Source organism: Neoarius graeffei, chromosome 24 (assembly GCF_027579695.1).
Source record: "Neoarius graeffei isolate fNeoGra1 chromosome 24, fNeoGra1.pri, whole genome shotgun sequence".
Taxonomy (NCBI): Eukaryota; Metazoa; Chordata; class Actinopteri; order Siluriformes; family Ariidae; genus Neoarius; species Neoarius graeffei.
In genome coordinates, this window is record NC_083592.1 from 44,171,900 (window position 1) to 44,196,962 (window position 25,063).

Here is a 25,063-nt window from a genome sequence, read left to right on the forward strand (position 1 = left end):
CCAATAACCAAGCCAATGAGCAATAATTATAAAATTATATATACAAATATTTCAGGAAACACTTAGGAATATAAATAAGTGCTTGTCAGTTTACACTAAAAAGGTCACACTTAGGCTAACTGCATACAAATAACAAGCATATGACTTAAATAACAAAAGTAAAGAAAAATGCATAGACTGCACTATGATTATAATTAGATTTCATTGTCTTTCTTTACCTTCAAACGTTCTGTTCCACATTCGGCGTGTGATTTCTGTGCCATTCTTCTTACTATAACCACTATGGATTGTCTCATTTAAGGCAAGCGCATATAGTAGTAAAGCGTCATGGAAACCCTCCATAAACATGTTGATCTGCAACAAAAAATGTTATAAATAATAAAACGGACTAAAGGCTAATTTTACAATCTTCACATTTGACAGATTAATTTCTTAGACTAGAATCATGTTTCAGTAACTGCACATGATGGAACGTGTTGGGCTTCGAGTATGCTGATGTGAAGAGAGTGTATAATAATAACAATAATAATAATAATATTGGCTGGCTTTATTTCGTGGTATATCAGATATATCCCATTCAGCTACTTGTCTTCAACTCGTTCAATATCATGTTAGCTGAATGGACTATATCTATCACTCAAAGCCAGCCAATATTATTTAAACATGTCACTCAGATCCGCGATGCATTTCATATGAAAAATGCTAGCTTTTCAACACGAGAAGATAAACTTCATATCTTCAAGCCAAAGTGTGATTTTCTTTTTATTATATAGACACATTCACAAACAAAAAGTACCCAAATTTATCAAAACAATTAATCAATTTCCTCATGAATGACATATAGAGAATCATGCCACGATTTCGGTTCTCAATGTCCCGGATGTAGCTTGTATGAAAAATACGAGTGGTGTATTTCCCAGTAAAACATTCGTATCCATATATCAGTATATTTGTTATTATATTTACCTTTCCCACTTGCAAAGTACATTCTCAGAAAAAAAGGGTGGTACCATCAAACATGCATCTTTTGTACCTTTAATATTCATCTTTAAGGCAAGGCAAGTTTATTTATATAGCGCATTTCATACACAGTGGCAGTTCAATGTGCTTTACAGAGGTAAAAGCAAAACAGTAAACAATAGAAAATAAAATTACATAAAATAAAGGGGGAAGAAGAGAGAAAGTTCAGTAAAAACAGCAGAATAAAATGGAATAAAAGTTAAGTAAAGTTTAAGACATGCAAAGACTGTAAAAGTTAAGTAAAGTTTAAAACATGTAAAGATGATGATATTTATCAATTAGCAGAAAGCATCTGAAAACAGCTTGGTCTTTAATCTAGATTTGAAGCTGCCAACAGCAGGAGCATTTTTGATGTCCTCTGGCAGTTGGTTCCATAGCTGTACTGCATAGTAGCTAAAAGCTGCTTCACCACACTTTGTTTTAACAACTGGTTTTAATAGTAAATTTTTCTGTTGCGATCTGGTAGATCTGATTGGGTTGGGTTAGGTCGCTGCAACATATCAGAGAGGTAATTGGGCCCTGTACCATTTAGAGATTTGTACACCAGCAGCAATGCTTTAAAGTCAATTCTGTAGCTTACTGGAAGCCAGTGAAGGGACCTTAGAATTGAAGTAATGTGCTCTATTCTTTTTGTTCGTGTGAGAACCCTCGCCGCTGCATTTTGAACCAGCTGAAGTCATTTGATGGTCTTTTTTGGCAGGCCTGTGAAAAGGCCATTGCAGTAATCAACCCTACTAGAGATGAAGGCATGTATTAGTTTTTCCAGATCATTTTTTGACATAAGTCCTCTTAGTTTGGAAATGTTTTTTAGGTGATAAAATGACGATTTAGTGATTGCTTTCATGTGACTGTCAAAGTTTAGCTCGCTGTCAATGAAAATTTAACATCAAAAGGTGCATGTAGTGTACCTGTACCTGTACAATCCAATTACATTAATTTAATGATTTTTAAAGGGGCGGCACGGTGGTGTAGTGGTTAGCGCTGTCGCCTCACAGCAAGAAGGTCTGGGTTCGAGCCCCGTGGCCGGCGAGGGCCTTTCTGTGCGGAGTTTGCATGTTCTCCCCGTGTCCGCGTGGGTTTCCTCCGGGTGCTCCGGTTTCCCCCACAGTCCAAAGACATGCAGGTTAGGTTAACTGGTGACTCTAAATTGACCGTAGGTGTGAATGTGAGTGTGAATGGTTGTCTGTGTCTATGTGTTGGCCCTGTGATGACCTGGCGACTTGTCCAGGGTGTACCCCGCCTTTCGCCCGTGGTCAGCTGGGATAGGCTCCAGCTTGCCTGCAACCCTGTAGAAGGATAAAGCGGCTAGAGATAATGAGATGAGATGAGATGAGATGAGGTGCATGTAGTGTACCTGTACAATCCAATTACATTAATTTAATGATTTTTAAAGGGGCGGCACGGTGGTGTAGTGGTTAGCGCTGTCGCCTCACAGCAAGAAGGTCCTGGGTTCGAGCCCTGGGGCCGGCGAGGGCCTCTCTGTGTGGAGTTTGCATGTTCTCCCCGTGTCCGCGTGGGTTTCCTCCGGGTGCTCCGGTTTCCCCCACAGTCCAAAGACATGCAGGTTAGGTTAACTGGTGACTCTAAATTGACCGTAGGTGTGAATGTGAGTGTGAATTGTTGTCTGTGTCTATGTGTCAGCCCTGTGATGACCTGGCGACTTGTCCAGGGTGTACCCCGCCTTTCGCCCGTAGTCAGCTGGGATAGACTCCAGCTTGCCTGCGACCCTGTAGAAGGATAAAGCGGCTAGAGATAATGAGATGAGATGAGATTTTTAAAGGTGCATTATAAGCACGTTTAACAGGTGAAAGATGCATATTAAAGGTCCCACCTCACCAATTAGGAAAGGTACAGTTTATTACCCTTTGTTTGAAAGTGCATGCATCAAGTACGCTTGTAGGTTGTACATTTTGAAGTCCTATTATAGATAACTAGCAGTTTTCACACAAGTTATGACTGTATGTACTGAAATTATCCATCCATGAACCATTTGAGGAATGTATGAGAAATTACATGTCATCATGACAGAATAGTAGTTTGCTGATAACATTAAATTCTTTAACTACTGCTAATAAAAGCCTGAATGAAAAATAAACGAAACATAACAATTCAAATACCAAAGGAATAACATTAATAGGTGCTTGTGTTATGATAGGGACTATTGGTCCATTCCTGTGTTACGCTATGTTGTGTGTGGGTGTCCCAAGGCAAACAATACTAAAACCCTGGACTTAGTGGGACTGCTGCTTCAGGATTCAGTGACTGGTGGGGATCACCATATATTTAGGTTAACCTTCAACTGCTTACCATGAGTGGAACAGCAGGAAAAGCTGATATAGTTATAGGACTGTTTATATACATGCGCTTTTCTGGATGTGTGAGCCACACAGACGTCTCCGAGCCCTCAGATAACGAAGCCCACAATGTTTTCACAGGAAGCGCAGTTTGCAATCCAGCAACACAACATATTTGGATGGACATTCCACATCTGAAATATGTCGTTGTGAAACATAAACCCTGCTGGCATTTGAGATCAGGCACTGTTGGTAACAGCTTTAGTAACACACCATATGTGAACTGTCTCATTCCTCAGATTCGGGCCTAATTTGTAGCTTTTTCAAAAAAAAAAAATGAAGAAAAATGCTCCATCTTAATGGCCTGCCTTGTGGTAGGAAGAATGGAACCAGTCAGCCGGGTCAGATTTGCTCCCTCCTCTATTTGGACCAGACAATATCGTAGCCAAGTTTTGGGGGAAAACAATTCCACAAAAGCCTGGGAATCCTCACTGAATTGATAGTCAGGTTGCTGAGGAAAAGCCAACCATAGAGACCACCCAGAGCTTCAGCCTGACGTGTCATAAGAAAGACATGTTAAACCAAGGCGTGACATGTTCTCTGGAAAGAGACCACCTTGATTTATGCCCCGCTCTCTCACAGATTGCAGCATGTTTAAATGAAGCAATCCCCCTGGAGAAATTATTTCTGAAAAGGAAACACTTTATGCCTCTTATGGCTGTCTTTTATTTATTTTTTTGTTTTTAAGTCATATTCTGGCAACATTTTTTTGGTAAATGACAGATTCACTGTTAGTATTGAAATTTTATTAGTATCTGTGTGTTCTTTCAAAATAAACACACGGCAGGGTTCTCAAACTTTACGTTATTACTCGATGTATCATTAGCCAAACCAAATCCATGCTTTAAGCTCATTAGCTTCAGTGTTTCTGCCAGTTGCCCTTTCCTTTGGGACAAGCACCAAAATGAGCAACCACATGTCAGCTTCCTCGCTCTGGTGCAGAATTATCCAGTGTCGGCTTACTGTTACTACTGTATAACACATCCTTGATTTAAACGTAGTTAATAGACTATGAAGAAAAACAGGGATGAGTTTCATTGGTCCAGACAGCATTGTGGAACTGAGTCTCCTGAACATGGTGACACCCTGTTTAGCTCAAGATGTACGAGACAGAATTAACTATCTATAATACATGTTTGGTGTGTAACCTCCCTTCCCTTCCCTTCCTTTCTTGCAAATCTGTCACAGCCATTTTAGGTCCCAGGAGGCCCCTGATTTCCTTAACACCCCATAAAAAAGTCGTCTGTTCATGCTTTGCGCAAAAAGACCATCAAGGATGGGCGGCACGGTGGTGTAGTGGTTAGCGCTGTCGCCTCACAGCAAGAAGGTCCGGGTTTGAGCCCCGTGGCCGGCGAGGGCCTGTCTGTGTGGAGTTTGCATGTTCTCCCCGTGTCCGCGTGGGTTTCCTCCGGGTGCTCCAGTTTCCCCCACAGTCCAAAGACATGCAGGTTAGGTTAACTGGTGACTCTAAATTGACCGTAGGTGTGAATGTGAGTGTGAATGGTTGTCTGTGTCTATGTGTCAGCCCTGTGATGACCTGGTGACTTGTCCAGGGTGTACCCCGCCTTTCGCCCGTAGTCAGCTGGGATAGGCTCCAGCTTGCCTGCGACCCTGTAGGACAGGATAAAGCGGCTACAGATAATGAGATGAGATGAGCCCATCAAGGATGGTCTTATCTTTATGTCCAGTCTGTCGAGGTGAGTGGAAGTATAGAGATGAATTCAGTATTAAATATGTCTCCGGAAAGAAGCTCAGTCAACCATTACTAGGCAGATCTGGTCTATAAATTACAGCATTTGTTCATACATTGTCTGATTTTGTGCAGTCTCGTCAAGCATTGATTTATAGTTCATAAAGTAGCCACCATATAACTTATTCTAATGGGGGAAGCCATGGCCTAATGGTTAGAGGAGTCACTTTGGGACCAAAAGGTTGCTGGTTCAATTCCCTGGACCAAGCTGAAGTGCCCTTGAGTAAGAACAATTTTATTCATCAGACATACACTTGTGAAATTCCTCTCTGCATTTAACCCATCTGAAGCAGTGAACACAAACACACCCAGAGCAGTGGGCAACCATGCTAACAGCACCCAGGGAGCAGTTGGCAGTTAGGTGCCTCGCTCAAGGGCACCTCAGCCCAAAGCCACCCCATGTTAACCTAACCACACGTCTTTGGACTGTGGGGGAAACCCATACAGACACGGGGAGAACATGCAAACCGCACACAGAAAGGCCCACATCGGCCGCTAGGCTTGAACCCATAACCTTCTTGCTGTGAGGCAACAGTGCTAACCACTGCACCACCGTGCCACCCAACCCCCAGCTGCTCCGCAGGCTGCTCTGGATATGTTCTACGTTGCTCTGGATAAGAGCGTCTGCTAAATTTAATGTGATGTAATTAATTTAAGCAGCCTCAAAAAACACTTGTATTGAAAAAGTGGAACTAGTCAGGATTAATATTCCTGCCAGTCTTGAATTTGACAGACTGATCGTGACGCACATTCAAGCATTCAAGGGCTGAGATAATGCTGAGAAAAAAATCACCACCCTTTTAACACACTCATGCCAAGTCTTGTCAATCCAGTGCTAATCTGTGCAATAATGTGCCATTGGTTGTGAATTTAAAAAGTCAAACCACATTTTGGCTTTCCTTTCAAAGAAAGAAACTATATATATATATATATATATATATATATATATATATATATATATATATATACATACACGTATGTATGTGTGTTGTGACAAATCAAAACCATTGCCTTGGTGAAACTGCATGCTGTTCCTAATTCTTTTCCCTCAGCCTTTTATGTATTTTTTTCTGGAAAACACTCCTGTAATCATAAAATATATTACACTTGTGCAGTAACTGTGTTGTAATCCAACAGACCCACCTACTGGTCATCAGTGCATACAAATATGTACCATGTACTCAGAACTTAAATAATTATTTCAAAGATGCTAGATCTGGTAGGGATTGATTTTGGACGGTGTTCCAGTGACTAGCTCAGTTTGTTGTGAAAGCTTCCTATATAATGACGCGTGGGCAGAGAGTTTGAGAGCTTTGTCGAAGCTGGAACATGAGTGTCTTTGTCTTTCATCTACATCTCTAGCTGTATAAGTCCTGCTGTATCTTTATAGATAATGCACACAGAGACAGTTCTGTAGCAGCCAGACGTCCTCTGAGAAGGAACATTCGCAATGTTTGCAGATTTGTTCCTTCTCACTTGTTCATCACTTGTCTTTGTGTATCTGGTGTTTGTGGACGTTTAGAAAAATGCATTCTGAATCTTGTAAAGCAGTTCATTTTGTCATCGGATTTTTTTACGGATTCAGGTCCCAGTTCTCTGATATGACATTAGTTCACGTTGATGACCGAAATAAATGCATCGAGCATGCACAGAAAAAAAAAAATGAAGTTTTGATTTAGACAGGCAAGCATTCATTAAAATTTCTCCTGCAGCTTGATGTATGTGCTGAGCACTTTGCATATGCAGCATGCTTGAACTGCTGAAAACAGTCTTGGCTTGCTGTAAGAACACGACCTGACTGTAAGGCGATCCAAAAAAAGTTATCACCTCCCTTAATGAATAAAGCAGTTATTCTTCAGCACAGTGAGTAATTTGGTATGCATCGACACAACACCAGACTCGGTGTAAATGGACAGATGTTACAAGTCTGCTACAAGCACACCAACTTGACAAATTTGTGATCTGGCAAATCAAACATAGATTTCTGGCCTCTTAGGGCATATTTTCACAAGGGAGGTGTAAAGTGAAGGGCTCGTACGAGAAAGTAATTGTGCTTGGCATGCTGAAGGCTTGACATTTGTATCAGGAATAAGAATGCTCTTTGTTCACGTACAGTTGGGTTTTGACAGCAATACACCAGCCAGTAGTCCCTAACCAAAGGCCACCTCGGGCTTTCTGAAGCTCCTGCTGATTTGGCAAGTAAGCCGCTTGACTGTATCACAGATCCTGCTGAGCTTATTAACCTCAGCAAGCCAATTCATCAAAGATGTTTTGTTTCAACATGGCAGCTCCTATTACCCACAATAATAAATCACTGATGGCTTTTCAAAGGGCCAGGCTGAACAAGGTCACTTTGCGCACTCATACAACCAGTTTATGGAAAGTGAACTGGATTCACAACACTTACAAAGTGCAGGTACTGGATTCTGGTATTATCTTTGTCTTAAATATTAGTTTCCCACAATCCAAGAGGATACATTTTACATTAAAGGACGCTATCCATATTGTTCCGGCTTGAAAATTTAAACATAATCGTCAGGAAACAATAGACAGTCAGTTTACTCGACTGAACTACCTCTAGGTGGTGCTAGTGCACTGAAAAAATCCCCCCCACCACCATTGTTTCCTTTTTTCTGTTTCATTGTGCCCATATTGTGGTTTTTTTCCCCCCTCCAATCTTCTCCCCACTCACCACACAGGTCTCCCTTATCACAGCCAGCGAGTGCGAAGGTTCTCACGTGCTTCCTCTGAGGTACGACACCAACCGAACACGTCTTTATGACCTGCTGCTTATGCAACGTTAGGGGGCGGCGTAACACACTCGGAGGAAAGTGCTATCCGCCCACTTCCGTATGCAATGCATGAGCTCAAAGATGCCCATGATTGGCTAGCATTGCTGTAATTGACAGGGGTGAAAGAGTATTCTGCCACCCCTCCATCCCTGAGAGCACAGCCAATTTTGCTCTCTCTTGGCCTCCTGGCCATGGATGGCTGTGGCATCATTGAGATTCAAACTCACGACCTCCAGATAACAGGGCTTTTTTTCACCACTTGGGAGCCATATTGTGTATTTTTGTCAGGATAAACAACCTTTAAAATGAGTCTCAAACATTTTTATTGCAGCTGAGAAGTACTGAGAACACACTTGAGAAAAAGATGGAATAGATTACAATCAGTATTATTATTATTGTTGCTGTTGTTGTTGCTATAAATACTGTATTTAATAGTTACTCTGGCAATTTTAGTGACATGTTATGATAATTTTAGTGCTATTTTAGTGCTATTTGCAAAGTTGTTTGCACAAGTCCAGATGGTCTTAGAACACTTCATAAATAACAGGATACAGGCGCCCGAGTGGCCAGGAGCCAAGGGAGCAGAAATTGGCTGGGTTCTCTGGATGGGAGGGATGGCATACTCTCTCTCCACTGTCAATCACAGCAACACTAACCAATCTGGGTATTTGTGAGCTCACGTATGAGGAAGACGGTAGATAGCACTTTACTCTGAATGTGTTCTCTGTGACACAGCAAGAACAGGAGTTCGAGACGCAGTTGCTGGTTTCACATGTCTCTCACCCTGCTTGGTTGGTGACTGTCCTATGATAGGGGAGCGCTGGCTGGTGGGCCAAATTAAAATGGAGAAGGGAAAAAAAAACAAGATACATGCGCCAACCTTTCTGGATATCTGCTATAAATAAAGTTTTCAATAACAGATTATGTTTTAATATGACAATATGAGAGAACCTGCTACTTGTTTTCACTAAATCAAAGAAAACAAACTTGCATAGAAGAGAAAAGGAGAATATTTAACAGTTATTCCACGAAATCGAGTCGTACATGAGCCGATAGCCGACGAGGCGCGTAGCATCGAGTTAGTTATAAGCCATGTACGACGAGATTGAATGGAATAACTGTTTTATTCTATCCACATTCACTGGATTTTGAGAAACAGCATTTTTATTTTTAATTTTTGCAAATTCGATAAATAAAAACTTTATACAAAACGTCCGACAAAATCATTTCCGCTTAGAATTGGCGAAACGACAGGAGCAATTTGTGAAAATGCTATAAAAATAATTCTTGAAAAAAAAAGATACATTCTTACCATGAAATACTTTCATTCCATATTTTGTTGCCTTTTTTTAGTATCTTTGGGGTTTTGTTTTTGAGTAGAGTGTTTATTTCGTCCTCGGTTGGTTCAGCAACACGTTCCGCCATTTTCTTCTTCTTTAGGGTTTTTTTGACGGCTGGAAAACCAACTTAAAGGTGCATTACCGCCACCTACTGGGCTGGAGTGTGGAACAGGAGATTTTTTTTGGGGGGGATGACTATATTCTTTTAGCTATTTCTGTTTCTTTTAAATACTTGATAAAGTGATATAGCTGACTCGATTCACTCTGCCATTTTGTTTTTCTCTACTCACAGTATATGAGCTGATAGCCTAGTAGTAGAGTAGCCAATCAGAGTGTGCAATTGCTCATATCCAGTGCATGTGGATAGAATAAACACGATTAGAAAGTGCACTCTGTAAAGGGTCAGATGTCAGTTGATTCTAATATAGTGTTCTTGGCCTCTTAGTAGGTCGAGTGCAGGTTTGAGATTTGAGGAATGGCATTTGTTCTGTGAGTGATAAAAAGGACAATAAAGCACTAATCTTTGCTAACCGGTGTTTCATAAACACAACTTTATGCTGTATATGTATCATATTAAATACATCCAACAACTGGACAAATATGCTATTTGGTAAATACTGGAAATGGTAAAGAACAAATTTCTAATATGATCAATGACCTACCAAAATTTTGATTACACTATTCTGTTTGAAAGACTTACGTACATCATTGCAGCCTTTACAAACATCGACGCCCGTCTTCTGGTAGGACTTTTTCATTTCCTTTGAGAAATTCTCAAACTCAGGCTTGGTTGACCTCAGTAGTGTCACTGTGTACAGAGAAGCGTAGGCAGCCTTGGCCTCATTGTCATATTTGTCTCCTCTTCTCCAAGAGCCATCGCCTATGAAATAATGTTGTTGTTGTTTTGCATTAACAAATCACAAAAGATAAACACACAGATCATGATTTTCTTCAAATTTATTCAGAAGTAAGTTATTACACAGATAATTGTGTTTCATTTGATTTCATTTTGAGGCACTTTTGTGTTAAAATAAATAAAATAATTAAAGCTAGACTGCCTTTCAGATTTTTCAAGTGTAGGTCATAAAAATAATTTTCCCCGACACCCAATTATTTTTGTTTAGTGGACCGAAAGCTACTGAATTTGAATCACAGACTTCCAATTTTATTATTATTTTTTAAATAGAACAATTAATGAATTTAGGGCCATGTGGCCCTAAATTCTTCGCTATTTTTTCCTGCTTCACCATGACCCAATTCAAGATACTATGTCATGCATCACGTGGTGGGCTTTCCCCATTCGTGCAAGGCATTGTGGGATACAAATTTGAAACAGGAGAGAATAATGGAGGACGTGAGTGTGTGAACGAAATGTGAAAGACCGACTACAGTGACGGAAAGCGAGAAGAAAAGACGTTATGTTATATACGAAGGAAAGTAAACACGGGACCAAACTAATAAATATCGGCGGTCAGCGAGCACCTCGGTGTGATCAGCTGTTCGTTTAGCGACAGAATGATGTAACTGTCAGCGCACGGTCAAAGGTAAACCTGCGCATGCACACACACACGGACTTCCTCTGTCTGCTTGTTGACTGCGCAAAGTGAGCGATTTCATGCACATTATTTGCTCGGGAATCCCCTCAAATTAAATAACTTCCCAGCCACAGAATGGCCTGATATTTTGTGAGATATTACAGAAATAAACATATATCACAATGACCACATTTCAGATGGAACCAAATTTCACCAATTTTATGAAATCGAAAGGCCGTCTAGCTTTAATAAAAAATGAATTACGAACAAATGAATAATTACGGCTTGTGTTTAAGCAGCCCTTGTCCTGAACTACAAAAATATTTAATACATGCGCACAAGGGCGGCACGGTGGTGTAGTGGTTAGCGCTGTCGCCTCACAGCAAGAAGGTCCGGGTTCGAGCCCCGTGGCCGGCGAGGGCCTTTCTGTGCGGAGTTTGCATGTTCTCCCCGTGTCCGCGTGGGTTTCCTCCGGGTGCTCCGGTTTCCCCCACAGTCCAAAGACATGCAGGTTAGGTTAACTGGTGACTCTAAATTGACCGCAGGTGTGAATGTGAGTGTGAATGGTTGTCTGTGTCTATGTGTCAGCCCTGTGATGACCTGGCGACTTGTCCAGGGTGTACCCCGCCTTTCGCCCGTAGTCAGCTGGGATAGGCTCCAGCTTGCCTGCGACCCTGTAGAACAGGATAAAGCGGCTAGAGATAATGAGATGAGACATGCGCACAATATGTTTAGAGCCTGGAGCTCCTAAATATAATCTCTATTCAACGGAAGAGCTGGAGGTCTCGGCCCTTTATTTTTCATGGTCTGAGTAGGAAAATAAGCACACTGTGGAGGATCTTTGTGACTATGCAGATAAGCTTTCTATCTCTATCACTGTATAGTGTAAGACAATGTGTGTAAGAGCGTTACCATAGGAGGAGGAGTTGAATAGCTCAATGTTGAAGAAGAGTCTGTTACTGCTGGTCAGTCTCTCTTTGTGGGCCATCAGCATGATCTTCCTTATCACATCTGTATGCGTGCACATTATTATCACTGCAAAGTAAAGAAAAAAAATCTTATTAGCAATTTGTAAGTAAACTTGCTGAAGTCTTTATATGTGATGATGATGATGTCACTGTGTTTTCCTGCAGTTTTGGCAAAATTGTGTATGTGCATTTCCGTTTTTTTTACAGCCTTACTTATTCAGATTAATTGTTTAAATATGCTTTTCTGATTATGTGCATGACATAAATGGGAGGACAATAAAGCACAACATGCTCGTAAACCATTTATAGGCCATGAATCAAAACCGCACATTAAGGAGCTCCTTTCTGACACAGCGCTCACTGCTGATTTTGTTAAACAATTAAACCTCTATTTGCTGGTTTTTATCCAAGTTACCAAAGCAATTCATTTGCCAGGAACAGCTGTATGTCAGCCTGTTGTGTATATGGTAACTCAGCATGTACAACTAATCATGCAAAGCGTATGCCTTGTAAATGTTGCAAAATAGCTTCATTTTCCACAGATGACCAAAAAAACCCAGCATTTGGTGTATGAAATATTTTCCCATGGAGCAAAGAGGTCAAAAATAAATAAACAAACAAACAAGTATGCAAACAGATTTAAAAAAAAAAATCTTTAAGTGTCCCATAAATAGGAAGATTCAGAGCTCTGGAACACTCCCTACAACTCCGTCAGTGTAGCGTGCCGCCTGAAATATCCTCCGATGAGTGGGACAAACTTCACCTCAGTACTCGTGCTCTATGGCACCCTTTAATTACAGAGCGCGTACAACACTACAAGCCCTGTGTTGACTCGATGCTGATTCCGTGGGGTACAACCCCAGCCAGCAATATTTCAGAAATCTGGATTTTCCCACTGACACTAGTTACAAATGAGCTGCAGAATGTGAGGGGCAGCACATGGCACGCTTACTGTCAGCCATGCCACATTTCACAGGCCTGAGGGTCAGTTTAAAAGTGCGGTGCTGTAAGCGCACGCATGCGTATGATGCTGCTGTGCAAACTTGTGGCATGCATATAATAACTCTGCTCAGGGATAATATCTCGGCTCAGTAAATTCCCTCATCTACACCCCCAAGGACCACTCAGCAGACCTGTAATGGGCCAGCTCATGGCATGAAGTGCACGTCATTCACTGTCAAAACATTGCAACACTGTATTCCAGTCTCATCAAATACACTTGATTCACTGTAAGTGAAAATCGCAGCCTAGCTGGTTGCTTATGCCTAATTATCATCTTACGTAACAGACGAACAATTTAATTGTTTCAAGTCAACGCATATCAGAAAGTAATTCTGGCTGTACTCCGAAATCTTACAGGATCATTCGACTAGACTATTTACACAGTCACAAATGTCTAAAATCTATTTGTCCTACAGTGGTGCTTGAAAGTTTGTGAACCCTTTAGAATTTTCTATATTTCTGCATAAATGTGACCTAAGACGACATCAGATTTTCACACAAGTCCTTAAAGTAGATAAAGAGAACCCAGTTAAACAAATGAGACAAAAATATTATACTTGCTCATTTATTTATTGAGGAAAATGATCCAATATTACATATCTGTGAGTGGCAAAAGTGTGTGAACCTTTGCTTTCAGTATCTGGTGTGACCCCCTTGTGCAGCAATAACTGCAACTAAACGTTTCCGGTAACTGTTGATCAGTCCTGCACACCGGCTTGGAGGAATTTTAGCCCATTCCTCCATACAGAACAGCTTCAACTCTGGGATGTTGGTGGGTTTCCTCATATGAACTGCTCGCTTCAGGTCCTTCCACAACATTTCGATTGGATTAAGGTCAGGACTTTGGCTTGGCCATTCCAAAACATTAACTTTATTCTTCTTTAACCATTCTTTGGTAGAACGACTTGTGTGGTTAGGGTCATTGTCTTGCTGCATGACCCACCTTCTCTTGAGATTCAGTTCATGGACAGCTGTCCTGACATTTTCCTTTAGAATTTGCTGGTATAATTCAGAATTCATTGTTCCATCAATGATGGCAAGCTGTCCTGGCCCAGATGCGGCAAAACAGGCCCAAACCATGATACTACCACCACCATGTTTCACAGGTGGGATAAGGTTCTTATGCTGGAATGTAGTGTTTTCCTTTCTCCAAACATAACGCTTCTCATTTAAACCAAAAAGTTCTATTTTGGTCTCATCCATCCACAAAACTTTTTTCCAATAGCCTTTTGGCTTGTGCACGTGATCTTTAGCAAACTGCAGACAAGCAGCAATGTTCTTTTTGGAGAGCAGTGGCTTTCTCCTTGCAACCCTGCCATGAACACCATTGTTGTTCAGTGTTCTCCTGATGGTGGACTCATGAACATTAACATTAGCCAATGTGAGAGAGGCCTTCAGTTGCTTAGAAGTTACCCTGAGGTCCTTTGTGACCTCACCGACTATTACACGCCTTGCTCTTGGAGTGATTTTTGTTAGTCGACCACTCCTGGGGAGGGTAACAATGGTCTTGAATTTCCTCCATTTGTACACAATCTGTCTGACTGTGGATTGGTGGAGTCCAAACTCTTTAGAGATGGTTTTGTAACCTTTTTCAGCCTGATGAGCATCAACAACACTTTTTCTGAGGTCCTCAGAAATCTCCTTTGTTCGTGCCATGATACACTTCCACAAACATGTGTTGTGAAGATCAGACTTTGATAGATCCCTGTTCTTTAAATAAAACAGGGTGCCCACTCACACCTGATTGTCATCCCATTGATTGAAAACACCTGACTCTAATTTCACCTTCAAATTAACTGCTAATCCTAGAGGTTCACATACTTTTGCCACTCACGGATATGTAATATTGGATCCTTTTCCTCAATAAATAAATAACCAAGTATAATATTTTTGTCTCATTTGTTTAACTGGGTTCCCTTTATCTACTTTTAGGACTTGTGTGAAAATCTGATGTTTTAGGTCATATTTCTGCAGAAATGTGGAAAATTCTAAAGGGTTCACAAACTTTCAAGCACCACTGTATATGTTACATACAGTGTCTTGGAGGTGCATGTGAATTGATCATAAAACATGTCTACTTAGTACATTGCAGTAGACTAGAGAATATGAAACAATCTTTCCAAAAATATTGTATCCTCAGTGCTATGCACATACTGTGTGAGAATCCATGAGGTTCTTGTCACATATGCTGCTCTATGTCCAAAACATAAGGTTAACTAGAGTGGCATTCGATAGAGTGTATACCTCTGCCAAGCCAAATGTTCAGATTTGCATCAAAATCTAAGCAATTGTTCCTTGGCCCACATTTCCTCAAAATTTCATCAAAATCCGTTCACTACTTTTTGAGTTATGTTGGGAATAGACAAACAAACAAACAAACAAACAAAAAAAATGGCGGTGAAAACATAACCTCCTCCGACACAGTTGGCGGAGGTAATAAGCCTAACTGCAAAATACACAGTATAATTTCTATAAAAATTCAAATATAAAAGGATTTTTTTTTCTGTAATAGCAGTGCAGGCAGTAGTGCACACTATAACTGGGGGGAAAAAACTTGTTTTGTTGATGTTCTATAACATTAAATGTAATTGTAATCACTGGCAAATTGCTGTGGTACAAGAGGAATAAAATACTTTGGGATGTGCTGTTACTGGAAAATCGTCAACTTCAGAGTGATAACAGTAAATTACTATCGTTATACTATGAATGAGTTACCGTACTACTGCAGCTAGTTATTCATGATTTAGTACCTGCTGATTTATTATGTTTTTGCCTCTGTTTGTTTGTTTGTTTGTTCCCAACATAACTCAAAAAGTACTGAACACATTTTGATGACATTTTGAGGAAAGGTGGGCCATGGGTGAAGGAACAATTGCTTAGATTTTGATGCAAAACCGAATATGTGGCTTGGTGGAAGTATACACTCTACTGAGTTCCCTTCTAGTTAACACTAAATTAACTACTGAAATTATTACAGGTGCTAAATTTGTCCAAAGGGAAACCTGCAATTTCCCTTTGAGGATTAATGAAGCAATCAATCAATCAATCAATCTGATCTCATCATCTCTAGCCGCTTTATCCTGTTCTACAGGGTCGCAGGCAAGCTGGAGCCTATCCCAGCTGACTATGGGTGAAAGGCGGGGTACACCCTGGACAAGTCGCCAGGTCATCACAGGGCTGACACATAGACACAGACAACCATTCACACTCACATTCATACCTACGGTCAATTTAGAGTCACCAGTTAACCTAACCTGCATGTCTTTGGACTGTGGGGGAAACTGGAGCACCTGGAGGAAACCCACGCGGACATGGGGAGAACATGCAAACTCCGCACAGAAAGGCCCTCGCTGGCCACGGGGCTCGAACCCGGACCTTCTTGCTGTGAGGCGACAGTGCTAACCACTACACCACCGTGCCGCCTATCAATCAATCTATTGAATCCATTTTTATTATCCATCACCCCTCATGCACCAAGACACAAAAAAAGCACAACATCTATAAAAAAATTAACTGATCATTGAGCACCTTCATATTATCAGAATTCAGGCTTGTAGTACTCGAGCCCAGGACTCGATTTCAATTCGTGCCCTGATTTTAAGGACTTGTGACTTGACTTGACTTGGACTTGAGCACTGATGACTCGGACTTGGACTCAGACTCGTGCATCAACTGCATTTGGACTTGTAAATTGGAGACAAGGACTCTGACTTTTTCTTTATTTTTTTGTAACATGCCATAATAATTTGGCATAAGATATTTATATCAACATGAATTTTTATACTAATTTCATGCAAGATAATGCACGTTCACCTGTTCATACGTCATGTTCAGGAACAAACCAGCCTTAATGGCATTAAAATGCCTGGACAGAACACCCCTAGGATTGTCCGCTTTGCTTATACAGACTTCTCATGCAGTGGGAAAAAATGCACTGCTGTGTGTTCCATATGTAGAAGAACTATCGAGGAGACGACAGGGACAACCTTGAACTTCAATCGTCATTTGGCAAGACTCCACCCAGAGAAGGAAGTGACACGCTATGTTCATTTCTCTGTTGATAACGGGGCTTGCTTGCTGAGCGATGAACTAGCTAGTGTTAAGCCTCTCTCATGTTATGTGCCCTGTTGATAGTGGGCGGGGTTTGCTGAGTGATGAACAAGCTTTTTATCTGTAGCCTATTAACTAAAATGGGGCAGTCAAGCAGTAACGTTAGTCCAACACAGTAGCAGAGACGATTTCACATAAAGGCAGCAACAGCCACAGTCAAATGGTGCAGGTGGAGTTTTGTTCTCGGACTCGACTCGAAATTTTCTTTAATGATTTGGACTTGACTCGGACTCGAACACTGGGGACTCGAAACTGGACTCAGACTCCAGGTTTAGTGACTCGACGACAACACTGCCAGAATTAAACCCTTCTCATGAACATTAATGAGACGCTTTATCAGCAGTGTAAAGGCGAGAGGAAAGAAATGAGCTGCCGTCTCTAACTGTACTTAAAGTTGGATTAACTGAATAGGTGTCTCTAATACTGTAATTTGGCTGGTAAATGTACACTCTTTAAAAACCCCAGTAACAATCGCACTAAAACACACACAGTACTAAGCCAGTGTCATTGCTGTGCTGGGAACGATCCATGTCCTAAATCACTCTAACCTATACAAGTATTTATATTTATTGAATTCTCAATTCTGTTTGCTCAAAATTACTGTTGAGCAGCTCAGACATGAATTTGGCTGTAATTCAAATCACGGGTTTATATTAATGCACTTGGTGTGATATGTTATCATTTCTATAGTAGCAACTTACACAAGAACATCAGAATTTAAGAAACAGAATTAAAAGAAAATGTGTAATTAGATATGGTGAGATTTTCTGTAATGAGATGTTTATTTTGCATGTATGGATATAGTCACATGCTTTGAAACAGAAGAACAGCTGTGCATTTAAAGTTTTCCAAGAAAGAACAAAAAAGAGAGGCTGGTGGAGGTATGACTGTTTATATCCACTATAACGTAAGCAATAAAAGCAACCAACTTTGTGGATTGTGGATGTTAAGCATTAAACCTGACTATAAAAGGAAAAAATCTATGATTCTGATCTTTAATACAGCACACCATGGGGCACATGTGAAAAGCCTATCATTAAATATTTTCCTGTAACAGCATGCTCGTGTCATGTTCTGTTCCTTAATTATTCAAAATAAAAGCCATTTTATAGAAGTCAAAGCAAAACATGCACCTTTCCTTAAGTGGATATGCTTTTTACAGCATGAATGTCCACTGGATGATATCTGTGAATTAAAGCTAGACTGCCTTTCAGATTTTTCAAGTGTAGGTCATAAAAAGAATTTTCCCTGACACCCAATTATTTTTGTTTAGTGGACCGAAAGCTACTGAATTCGAATCAAAGACTTCCAATATTATTAGTTTTTTTTTAAATAGAACAATTAATGAATTTAAGGCCATGTGGCCCTAAATTCTCCGCTGTTTTTTTCCTGCTTCACCACGACACAATTCAAGATACTACGTCATGCAGCACGTGGTAGGCTTTCCCCGTTTGCACAAGGCATTCTGGGATACAAATTTGAAACAGGAGAGAAAAATGGAGGACGTGAGTGTGCAAATGAAACGTGAAAGACTGACTACACTAATGGAGAGTGAGAAGAAAAGACATTATGTTGTGAAGGAAAGGAAACGCAGGACCAAACTAATAAATATTGGCGGTCAGCGAGCACCTCAGTGTGATCAGCTATTCGTTTAGCAACAGAATGATGTAACTGTCAGTGCACGGTCAAGGTAAACCGTGATGATGGCAGTAATGCAACACTGTGGATGCCGGCTGCTGTTAAAACCCAAAAGAAGGAGGAGGTAAACCTGCGCATGCACACACGGACTTCCTCTGTCTGCTTGACTGCGCGAAGTAAGCGATTTCATGCACATTATTTGCTCAGGAATCCCCTCAAATTAAATAACTTCCCAGCCACAGAATGGCCTGTTTTTTTGTGAGATATTACAGAAATAAACATATATCACAATGACCAAATTTCAGACGGAACTAAATTTCACCGATTTTATGAAATTGAAAGGGCGTCTAGCTTTAATTTGTGATAAATAATTTTGTTTATTGGGGCGGCATGGTGGCGTAGTGGTTAGCGCTGTCGCCTCACAGCAAGAAGGTTCTGGGTTCGAGCCCCGTGGCTGGCGAGGGCCTTTCTGTGTGGAGTTTGCATGTTCTCCCCGTGTCCGCGTGGGTTTCCTCCGGGTGCTCCGGTTTCCCCCACAGTCCAAAGACATGCAGGTTAGGTTAACTGGTGACTCTAAATTGACCGTAGGTGTGAATGTGAGTGTGAATGGTTGTCTGTGTCTATGTGTCAGCCCTGTGATGACCTGGCGACTTGTCCAGGGTGTACCCCGCCTTTCGCCCGTAGTCAGCTGGGATAGGCTCCAGCTTGCCTGCGACCCTGTAGGACAGGATAAAGCGGCTAGAGATAATGAGATGAGATAAGAATTTTGTTTATTGAAAAGGGCATTCACTGTCTATAATTCAAATATCTCAAACTCATAGGCAGTGGAATGTTTGTAAAACAAACATTATATTACAATTATTTAGCAGACGCGCTTATCTAGAGCGACGTACAACATACTCAGAGCAGCCTGGTTCCTGTTGGTCCAAGGAATTGAACCAGCAACCTTTTGGTCTGGCACGGTGGTGTAGTGGTTAGCGCTGTCGCCTCACAGCAAGAAGGTCCTGGGTTCGAGCCCCGGGGCCGGCGAGGGCCTTTCTGTGTGGAGTTTGCATGTTCTCCCCGTGTCCGCGTGGGTTTCCTCCGGGTGCTCCGGTTTCCCCCACAGTCCAAAGACATGCAGGTTAGGTTAACTGGTGACTCTAAATTGACCGTAGGTGTGAATGTGAGTGTGAATGGTTGTCTGTGTCTATGTGTCAGCCCTGTGATGACCTGGCGACTTGTCCAGGGTGTACCCCGCCTTTCGCCCGTAGTCAGCTGGGATAGGCTCCAGCTTGCCTGCGACCCTGTAGAAGGATAAAGCGGCTAGAGATAATGAGATGAGATGAGACCTTTTGGTCTCAAAGCAGCTTCTCGAACCATTAGGCCCTGGCTTCCCCTTGCCTTATGCTGGGATCACACCACATGAATTTAGCCTGATTTTGACATGATTTGGTCGTGGTTGACAAATTTCAAGTGTTGGACCTGTCAGATATGAACATCGGGAACAACAAACAGGCCTTGTAGTGTGACATAATGAAAGTACGTCCCATGACACCCTGATGTAAAGTCTAGCATGTCAGAATTTTTCTATTTTTTTCTCCCAGACTGACGACTCCTATGACGTGTTCCTTGACAGCCATGATTGACAATTTCTTGACCCTCCCAGGGCTCTACATTAACTTTTGAAACCACTTGTCCTGTCGGGCAACTTGTCTGAATGTGAAGTTGACTTGTCCGAAGAAAAATTTGAGGAAAAAAAAAAAACCCCACAAAAACTATTTGTAATGAACTAATTTCACCAGAATTACTTTAACACAAAAATCTATTCACTGCAGAAAAAATTGGACTCCATCAATCATTAATTTATGAGAAACTGAAAACCAGAAAATTAAAATTATACAGTATATATTTTCATTTTTAAATTATTAACTTTGAATATATATCCTCCACTGATTAATTGTTGTTGTCTAATTATTCATTGTGGCTCCTGTATGGTATTTAATGGTTGCGATGAAAGTTGCGGTGTTTTTTAGGTTTTTGTTGCGATTACATTGCGGGAGGAAGTGAAAGTTGCGAGAAATTGTTGCGATTTTCTCTTTTTGTGATTAAAATTGAGTGACATGTTAAATATTAAGTTATTACTGAAAAACTATTGATTAAAAAAAACAAAGACACTGAGAAATGGTCCTATAAACAACTTTACCAATATAAAAGATTACCAGGACTACAAAAATGCAGAAAAATAGGCTTTACTTATCCAAATGCACCTGTTGGTTCTAAAGTTAAAGTGCATAGAACCTCACAGCACAACATGAAGTTACCTTAAAATATAATATAAATGCCTCAGCTTTCATGTAAGAAAAAAAAAACTAATACTAGTACTGTGTGCAGGCAGTCTCTCCTGAAGACTAAATTAAACAATAATTATAAACTAATAAAATAAATGGCTCAGGCTTCATAGAAGAAAAAAAAACAATATGAACAGAATCTCACAGTATGATGCTGAAGCTGCCTAAACAATGGAAAATAAAATACCATTTTGACAAAAATGTTGGCATCCATTAATTTCTTGTATTAAGTAAAAAAATAATGTAAAGTGCACACAGTCCTTCACTGTAAACACAACACACTTTCAGTAACAGAATTTAAGCCTATATAAACACTGACTCGCACATGCTGCTTCTCTTGAACGGAAACACGGAAGTAAGGCGGAAGGTAGTTTGTCGACGTCACCTCAAGACGACGCCAACGATTGGTCAAGTTTGCGGGAAAGTTGCGGTGATTGGATATAATTGCAACACCGCCCTGAATTCACGGGGATTGGTTGAATTTGCGTTGATGTTGCAAATTGCAACATCGTGAAATCCTGGAGGGTCTGGTAAACGACCGTTTACTTTTCAGCTCAAATACACGAAGCGGTATTGGCCGGTTTTGCAAGCGGAATATTGCGCATGCGCACATCGCTTTTTCCGAAGAGAAACATACGGCAATTCATCAAAACAGTATGTCGAGTGAGATGCTTCGGAAATCATGTGAATAAACTGATAAATTTGATATGTAACCCGAATATCGGCGTATTTTGGCACTTGTCCGATTGGACAAGTAACTGAGACGATGAACTTGTCCGACATAAAGAATCACTTGTCCCGGACAAGCGGACAACCGTTAATCTCGAGCCCTGCCTCCTCCTCGACAACAAGCAAAGATGAAAACGATGATTGATGGAGGTCAAACTTGTAGTGTTGCCCGTCTCCTGACCAAGAAATGTCAAGAATTTATGGCACTGTGATTGATCAATCTTGCATGTTGACCATCGTGAAAGACAAAAATATCTTGTAGTCTGTAGAAAAAGAAAAAGACCAGTTGCTTTCAGGCTGGATAACCAGAAGCAAGCAGCATTAGCTTGAATGAGTAGGTCACTAACATCCCACAACAGTGCCGGCTAGCCAAGCAGTTGTAAATATTTATCCCCAAAATAAGCTAACTATGTAATCATTCCTGGATGTGATCCATCCGACTTATTAAATGATTAGTGGGAGAACAGTGAGCCCTCTTTATGGGAACATGGCACTTTTTTTTTTCTTAAAAATGTGTCGACTTTGTCCATTGGGATTGTAGCAGGCACAGCAAACAGATGGTACTGCTGATACTGCCAGTCCCAAAATAGCGCCACCTACACTATGTGTCTTACCTGCAAACACACATTTCTCAAGTCAGTCATGATTAACTACTCTCAGCTGGTCCACTTGATAAGACCAGCAGAATTAGATGATTTTCAAACTACTGGAACATATTTGGGTTTGTGCATTTCAATTCCAACCATAATTTGGCACTATATTAAGAGAGACATCACCAGACTATTTTTTCTTTACAATCTTTCCTCATGTTCATCATTCTGCAACACAGATTGTGAGGGTATGTGGAGCGCTAGTAGTAGTAAAATGAAGAGAGTTTAGATGAGTGCCGTCATGCTCAAGTTACCTGTAGCAATCCACGGCAAAATCCAAACGATAAAGACGATCATTCTGTGTTAATTGTCCTGGTTTGTCCATTTGAATTTGGAATGGAAAGGCTTTTGTGTAAATAAGGCCTCTAAGAGAACAACGTTAATCATTATGTCAAGGCAGTATCACTGGGCCATTGTTTAACCACCAAAAGCAATCCAGTGCAAAGCCCAAATGATGAGAAATGAAAAGGCAGTGATGAGATATCTGGAGCTGGGCTTGCACAAGTATTGGTGCCTGTAGATGGATATTGCACAAGTATGGAGACCTGCGACATCATTAGAGACAGAAAATTCCAGTCTTAGGCCATAATGGATGGAAAATACAGCCAGGACTTGCGGAGAGTGAGAATTCTGACTGCTTTAAAAATAGTTTTTGCTTTGGGCATTAAGTTTTGTGTCAATAAAGATGCAGACACAAAAATATTTACAATTTTTAAGCACAGGATTTGGTGACCAACGACTGTGTGGCCACAACAACTCTGATTACGTCATTTTGATTCCGTCCCTTCAAGCCTGTGCACATCAATCAAGTATATTCAGTGATTTATATCGGGGGAAGTCATGGAGTAATGGTTAGAGAAGCAGCTGTAGGGCCAAAAGGTCACCGGTTTGATCCCCTGGACCAGCAGGAATGGATGAAGTGCCCTTGAGCAAGGCACCTAACCCAACTGCTCCCCAGGCTGCTCTGGGTATGTTGTACGTCGCTCTGGATGCATTTAGCATCTGCTAGATGTAATGTAACTTAGCCATTGAATAGTAAACAAGACAAAATAATTATTAAGATAATCTAAAGTCCTTCCCGCACCATGCAATTGGGCAGCATTGATCTCGATAGCCCTCGGCCTCTTGCCTATACAGCTAGCGTTACAGTGGAGGGCTTGTTCTCTGGTAACTGCAAGAGTTTGACTCCTCCATTCGCATCTGTATTGCAGTGTGCCTTGCCAGACAGTAGTAGGTACCATTTTTATGATGGTCTTTGGTATGACCCAACCGCAAGTAGAACTCGCGATCTCCCGATCAAGAGGCAGATACAGTAACCACTAGGCCAACTCGCGGTCATTACTATAACCTAGATAAGAAATAATTCATTTGGTCTGATTTACAAGCAGGTGACCAAGTCATAAAAAGAACCACATCAAGTGTCTTAGGAAGGTGTTGAACCACTACGAGCAACCAGAACAGCTTCGCTGTACAGTACCTTGGCTTTGATTCCACTAGTCTCTGGAACGATGAACCATTTTACCAAAAGATATACTCTCAACTGTTTTGATGATAGTGGTGACGAGTGTTCTCTAGTACTTCGCTCCAAAATCTGCCATTGGTGTTCACCTGGGTTGAGATGTTCTGACTTTGGAAGCCTAGCATGGGATTTGCATCAATCCATTCAGTAAGCCTTCTAGCCCCGTGCATGGGGGAAGAGTCATCCTGAAAGAGACCACTCCCATCACAAGTAAACAAGCCTTTTAATAGAATGAGATATTAAGAAATTACCACCAGACTGCATTTGTGGCATTTCTTGATTGTTCACTTTTTAGGGTGTAATAGGGAGATTTGCTTTGATGTGACAGACAGGCAAGTTCAGTCTCGAGAGACCGTTTGATTTCTGGAGGTTGAGCTGCACTTTTTTCTGTTACTGTTAAGTCTTATACGGGTATCACATACTCTTCCACATGCATCACAAGTTGAAGAAGTTGTCGTAGCCTAGTTTGTGGGCTGGTGGGCAGGCTGCTCTTGAGTTTGTTGCTTCGACTGCTTTTCTTCTGCTGCCCAGGCCTGTGCATTCTCAAAGGTAGCAAGGCTGTGCTTCACTGGAGCCCCTATCCTTTGCGCACTCATCCCAGGTGTTCACATCAATGTGTGTTTCTTTGAGATCACATTTGAAGACGTCCTTGTGCGCAGGTATGGCCTACCAATCGGTCTTTTTCCCTGAGCAAGCTCGACAGAAGATCCTTGGGGATCCTACCGTCTGCCATTCGAACCACGTGACCCAACACATACGTCTTTGCTTCAGGATGCTAAACATCAGAGGGGAACCGTCAGGGCCTTCTTGGTCTTCAGAGAAGGCCCAAACATATCAGCATTTCAAATGTTATATTTATTTTCTTCCATTCTTTCATAATTTCATTATAATTATTCTCTTCTAATTCTAATTTGGCTTCATTTTCTATCAAATTTGCTTCAGAAATGAAAGGGTTACTGTCCTGAAAACATTAAAATAGAATTATCCAGTGAGATTTTTTTGTTTGTTGTCTCTAGGCTGAGAAGAGTTTAGAGCTGGCTCACTCATTGGTTAGGACTTCATTGCTGGGACAGAAGGCCATGGCAGTGTACGGTATGTTTATGTAGGAAGCAACAGATGAATTAACCAATCAGATTTTGATTTATAGCGGGAGGGACCAAAAATTTATCGCCCAGGCCTTCTCAAAGACTAACGCTAGCTTAACTGTGAGTTGGCATTGTTTGCGTAGCAGTGAAGTCACCTTCCAGCCGGTGTAGCGTTCATCAGTAGTGTTGGCGAATGCTAATAAAGCGGTCAAGCCAGTGCTATCGAGAGCAAGTAGCACAG

General features: G+C 41.1%; 1 protein-coding gene across 2 annotated transcripts in view; it reads right to left on the reverse strand.

Annotated features, from left to right (window-relative positions):
- Positions 1–25,063, reverse strand: part of npr3 (natriuretic peptide receptor 3) — a 43,171-nt gene that overhangs the window by 11,661 nt on the left and 6,447 nt on the right. For both annotated transcript variants that reach the window (XM_060907286.1, XM_060907285.1), the window contains exons 2-4: positions 11,704–11,826; positions 9,961–10,136; positions 219–354 (exon numbers count right to left, since the gene is read on the reverse strand). In XM_060907286.1, the coding sequence (XP_060763269.1) occupies positions 219–354; positions 9,961–10,136; positions 11,704–11,826 (435 nt within the window). The remainder of the gene's footprint in view (positions 1–218; positions 355–9,960; positions 10,137–11,703; positions 11,827–25,063) is intronic.